The sequence below is a fragment of the Austrofundulus limnaeus genome, unplaced genomic scaffold (genome assembly GCF_001266775.1).
Source record: "Austrofundulus limnaeus strain Quisiro unplaced genomic scaffold, Austrofundulus_limnaeus-1.0 Scaffold46, whole genome shotgun sequence".
NCBI classification, from domain to species: Eukaryota; Metazoa; Chordata; class Actinopteri; order Cyprinodontiformes; family Rivulidae; genus Austrofundulus; species Austrofundulus limnaeus.
In genome coordinates, this window is record NW_013952448.1 from 2,304,615 (window position 1) to 2,310,486 (window position 5,872).

General features: G+C 38.9%; 1 protein-coding gene across 1 annotated transcript in view; it reads right to left on the bottom strand.

The window, feature by feature from the left end:
- nox4 (NADPH oxidase 4) overlaps positions 1-5,872 on the bottom strand; it is a gene marked incomplete in the record, with an annotated part of 29,530 nt that overhangs the window by 6,734 nt on the left and 16,924 nt on the right. The window contains 4 exon segments of the mRNA XM_014008001.1: positions 1,597-1,665; positions 4,462-4,570; positions 4,660-4,779; positions 5,215-5,296. Coding sequence (XP_013863455.1) covers positions 1,597-1,665; positions 4,462-4,570; positions 4,660-4,779; positions 5,215-5,296 — 380 coding nt within the window.

The following is a 5,872-nucleotide window of genomic DNA, read 5'->3' on the forward strand; positions in this document are numbered from 1 at the left end:
AGGTTTTGTCTTTGTCGTGTTGTTTGTGTGTGTGTGTGTGTGTGTGTGTGTGTGTAGTACAGTTGTAACCACACTTGTTCGAGGTGCATTTCTGACGTGCTGTTCCTTTTGCACATATTGTTTTGTACATTTACCCAAGTATCGACGTTGTCAAAGCTCAAAATTACATGGCTCTGGATCTAAACAGTTTGACTGAAAGCCATTTTTGCAATGTTTATAAGAAATATATTCTTTGTGCATTGATATATGAATATATTTTAAATAGAAATATTTTATATCTGTTGTATAAATATATTATCTTCATAATTGTATATTATATACATATGTACTTATATTTTAAAATATTACTATTTTGTTTTGATAAATAATTCTTAGTTCTATATATTTGTGAGTATTTGAACTGTTTTACTCTCCTTTTAAAACAAAATACAAAGAAATATGTCAACATACAGTATTTGCTTGTTTTTATTAAATTGCACGTCCAATGAAATATATTTACAATATGCATATAGTTGCCATAAGGAAGGTAAKTGTGTTGAAGGAAAAAAAGCAATAGGGCTGCTAATGCAGTAATGGCTCCTATTTTCAAGACACTAASAAAATCCTAGCATAATTAAAAGTAAAATAATTACAAGGGATTCATAACTCGTGAATCAATAACAGTTTGGTTGTGTAAATTAGAGCAAACACTGATGCTACATGGATTTAATCCTGTATCAGGGGTCCTGTATTTGCTATTACAGTAGTAACTCATTTTTTTTACTGTTGGAATTATATAAAATATCACAAAGTTAATTAACATAAGAATATGTAATAAACTAATTATTATTCATAAATTATGTATGAAGACTCAGGCATAAACTATAAAAACTTTTATTTTTAACATTAAAATGGTTAGACACAACTAGTATTTTCTTCCTCATCAACAGAAATCTTATTATTGCTCAGAAAAGCCTCTCCTGGAGGTTTGAGCATCTTGGATGATGGATTCTCTGTATCCTCAGCATCAGCATCCCTGTGTCAGGAATGCTGCAATTTGATTGGCTGTCACTCTGTCACAGCTATTCGCGGCTGGCCCCCGCGTGACAGGCGGGGATACTCACCACTATACTAACGAGGAGTTGAGAACAAATCTACAGAATACTGATAAAGTACAAACTTAGATGTGTTCTAATACTGCAAATATCTTTGTTACTAACAAATACAGATGATAAAACAAAATAAACAATAAATATTAAAATGTTTGTTTAGATTTGGGTATTTTGATTTCTGCTTTGCTCTGAACTTAGACATTAACTCTAATGGAGGGTATTTTATACTGTCACAATAAAAGCTCAAAGAAGTTACAATTTAAAGACCTCTAAATAAGATGTTAAACCAGAAACTGACTTAAGTTTTATATATTTCCAGAAGAAAACAGACATATTTTGTGTTCAACAAAAGACAGCAGACTTTGTGCTTTAGATTTTTGATCTATCTGTGTTATACTGCCCTCTAGTGGAGCATACATACAACTGACAAGTAAAGACCATAAAGAAATGTGCAAGTTGTGATGAAAAGTAAAAGCAAACTAAAGACGTGTGTGCAAAAATTTACCTGCAAGCTGTTTGTGCAACTGACATACAGCTTCAGATTAAAGTAGTCAGGTCTGTTCTCCTGCCAAAGCTACAAAACAAACAGAGGAGTTCAGTATTTCCTGGTACAGACAGAGTACACAAAAAAAAAAGGAAACAGAATATTTCATTTTAATTGCTGTAAAAATACATGAAAGAAGCAGTATAAGTACTGTAGTCCTTTTGTTACCAAACCATATTTATCTGTAATTTATTTTTGTCAGTGATATGACAAAGTTAAAAACGCAGGAGCACCTGCAATTTTCAACTTTCAACTCAGTTTTCAACACCAATCACTTTTCAACTGTTTTTAATGACAATACTGTGATAACAACTTCAAAAACATCTACTGTAAAGACAGCAGCTCCTTGGATAAATGAAACCATTCTCTCTGCTAGACAAAAATGTAGACAAGCTGAGCATCTATGGAAATCATCCCATTTAGAGGTGCACAGGCTTCACCTTAAAGAACTTAGGTCATCACTACCAGGTCCCAATACTTTGCACAACTGGTCTCCCGTTTTAAGAAAAATCCCAGAGCTTTATTTGGCACCATCGATAATTTGGTTTCGCCAGCTGCTCCATCTCCTGTTGTTCATTCACCGGCCAGCTGCAATAATTTTCTAACACACTTTGTTGAAAAAACTGATAACATTCGCTGTAGCATCGTATCACAACAATCCCGTGCCCCACCAGAAGTCACCACCCAACCTGAAATTTCTCCTTCTCATTCGTGGTCCACTTTTGACCTGGTAACAGTTGACATCCTCAGGACCATAGTATGAAAAATGAAACCAACTGGTTCCCCACTTGACACCTTACCTCCCAGATTCTTAAAGGCTGTCTATGACGTGGTAGGGCCTTCACTAGTAGACTTGATAAATCTCTCACTTACATCTGGATGTGTACCGGGATCACTTAAAAAAGCGGTCGTGGAACCTACAGTATATTTAAAAAGCAGTCTTTAAACCCATCTGACATGAACAACTACCGACTGATCTCAAAGCTACCATTTCTGTCAAAGGTCGTAGAGAAAATAGTCTCAACACAGCTCACTGACTACCTGGATGTTTATAAACTGCATGACCTTTTCCAGTCTGGCTTCCATAGATCACACTCTATAGAAACTGTTCTTCTTCATGTAACAAATGATCTGCAAATGTCTGCTGACGGAGGAATGTACTCTGTTCTGCTTTTATTGGACCTATCCTCAGCATTTGACACTGTGGATCACACCATCTTACTTCATAACCTGAGGAATATAGGGATAACAGGAACTGTCCTAGACTGGTTCAACTCTTACCTCATAGATCACTCTTTTTCAGTCAAACTAGTTCAGTCTTTCTCTGACTCAGCACCACTCACCTGCGGAGTACCACAGTGTTCCATTTTGGGCCCATTTCATTTTCCTTTTATACATCCGCCCCCTGGCTCAGATCATCAAAGATTTCCCTGACATCTCTTACCATTTCTCCACTGACGACCTGCAGTTATACTGCTCTTTTAATGACTCGACTTTCTACAAGCTAACCTCCCTCTTAAACTGTGTCTATAAAACAACTGAATGGCTGTCAGACAACTTGTTACTCCTTAACTTCAATAAAACAGAGACCTTGATCATGGCCCCTGACAACAAACACCAGGAGATAAAAGACCATCTCAGCTCTTTAAGTTCAACTGCCCGAAAACATGTGCACAACCTAGGTGTTTACTTTGACTCAGGACTGTCTCTTGACAAACATGTAAATAATCTGGTCTCCACCTGCTACTTCCAACTTTGAAATATTTCGAAGCAGCGGCCCCTGTTGTCCATTTCTGACCTGGAATTATTAATTCATGCATTCATCTCGACCCGCATAGATTATTGTAATAGCCTGTTCACCTGTCTGAACCAGAAACAGATAAATCGCCTTCAGCTCGTACAAAACTCTGCAGCAAGACTCTTAACCCGAACTTCAAAATTCTCACACATCTCCCCGATCGTTTCAGAGCTTCACTGGCTCCCTGTTCATTTTCAAATCAAGTTCAAAATCCTGGTCCTCACTTTCAGAGCTCTCAATGGACAGTCGCCTGACTACATTAAAAGTCTCATCTCCCCTTACAAGCCCAAACGCAGCCTTCGCTCACAGGATCAACATCTCCTAATGGTTCCCCACACACGTCTCAAGACCCGTGGTGACCGAGCCTTCTCCTCCATGGCCCCCAGGCTCTGGAATGAACTTCCTATCCATCTGCGCATGCTTGAAAGCATTGATTCATTCAAGAAATATCTGAAAACACACCTCTTTAAACTAGCATTTAACTAACTAATTTCAGCATTTTTCTGCAGCCTGACCTTAATGTCTGTTTCACCAAACCCTACATACTAACCGAACAATTCATCATATTAATGTATGTCAAACAGACAGTATTTTCATCCAAAGTCATTTCAATTTATCAAAAATGTATTTTTCTAAAGTGTACCTGTACTCCACAACCTACCCATTCGGAGACCTGCCTCCAAATTAATTTCTGATCTAAAAATCCTTCGTCTTAATACAGTATGTTATTGTTTTACTCTGCCCTCCCCATTTTTGTCTAGATATCATTTACTTGTTTTATTTTTCGGATTGCACAGTCTTAATACTTTGATGGTTGTACAGCTTTTATACTTTTTTGTTCCAAATTTTTGTATATCCTGTTCTGATCGTATATATTTTGATTTGCCTCTGATTGTACAGCACCTTGTGAATCTACTTCTATGAAAGGTGCTATATAAATAAAACTTTACTTTACTTTACTTACAATTTCTTTTACAGATTCCTAGAATTGACATTGTTTAAAATGGACACAAAAAAGCAACTCTGACCTTTTGATGCAGGGCACTCAGCAGCTCCGCAAACCAGTAGAAAGACTGAATCTCCCTGCAGACCCAAACAAAGTACAGCCTCTGCAACCTGAACCCCCTCCAGCCATCGCTGAGTGCACAACAGAAACAGACCGATACAGAATGAGGTACTATGCAGAAATCATTTACGACTTTGTTTAAATGACGAGCATAACCTACAGAAGAGCGTGCAGCACACAGGCGAACGGCGTGACTCCTATTCCTCCAGCGACACACAAACTGACGTCATAGTTAAAGACATCCTCTGACGGGCCTCCAAACGGACCATCGACATAAACCCTGATCAAAAAATATGGACAGAATAAAAATAATGTCTTGTTAATTAAACATTACAAACAGTTCAACAACTTTTCTCATTGAAACACAAACGTGAAAATAAATAATGATCAACCACATGATAATAAAACCAATGTTTTTTATTAGCAGTGTCATGCTATCACTCGTCTGGCCACAGGGGGGCACTGTGGAGCAATTCATTCATCACCAGGACAGAGTTTGGTGGTTTGAACAGTTTGTTCTGGTCCTGTGTCACAAAACAAACTGTCCGCTCCTCAGAGCCCACATCTAACCCCTGTCGCTGCCGGCCCACGGTCTCAAAGAGCCAGAGGAGCTCAGTCAGCAGGTCAGACACCTCTGGGATACTGAGCATTCATGAGAAATCAAGTCCCCCCCCCTCCACGTCCCTCATAAAGTTACTGACTCACAGAAACCTACTTGGGATAACTCCTCTGTTGGACCACGGGAAGGATCTCCACATCTGTCCTCGGTGGAGGAAGTAGCAGCTGTGTGAAGCGCTCTGAGGAGAAAAGGGGGAGAACACACCATCTTCAATACTGCATCCCAATACATCTGTCTCCTTACAGCCTGTCGTCAGGGCAGATTAAGGGGCCAACACAAACAAACCGGCTTCCCTTCTCATGTTCTGGGAGGATGTGAGCGTAGATAGATACAGTAGCAAGTGCAGGCAAACACACAGGCCCCGAGGGCCACAGCTTCCTCTCAAAAAGATTTAGAGTTGGCTGCATAGCAACTCTCTTCTCAGCTTTTTATGTCTTTAAATGTTAAAAACAAGTTGTGACGTTCTGTAATGTTGTTGTTAGGAGTGAAAGGACTTGTGGGAAATTGAATTTTCCATCAGGACAACAAAACTTTGAGGAAAAAAAACCTAAGACACAATGGGGGTTCCCTAAACCCATGAGATGCAGTTTTATCTGAGTAAGTCTGATGGCATGTGTCTTTGTTGTTTTATTATCTGTGGTTTTGTGTGTGTGTGTGCTTAACAAGTGTGTGTGCTTAACAAGTGTGTGTGTGTGTGTGTGTGTGTGTGTGTGTGTGTGTGTGTGTGTGTGTGTGTGTGTGTGTGTGTGTGTGT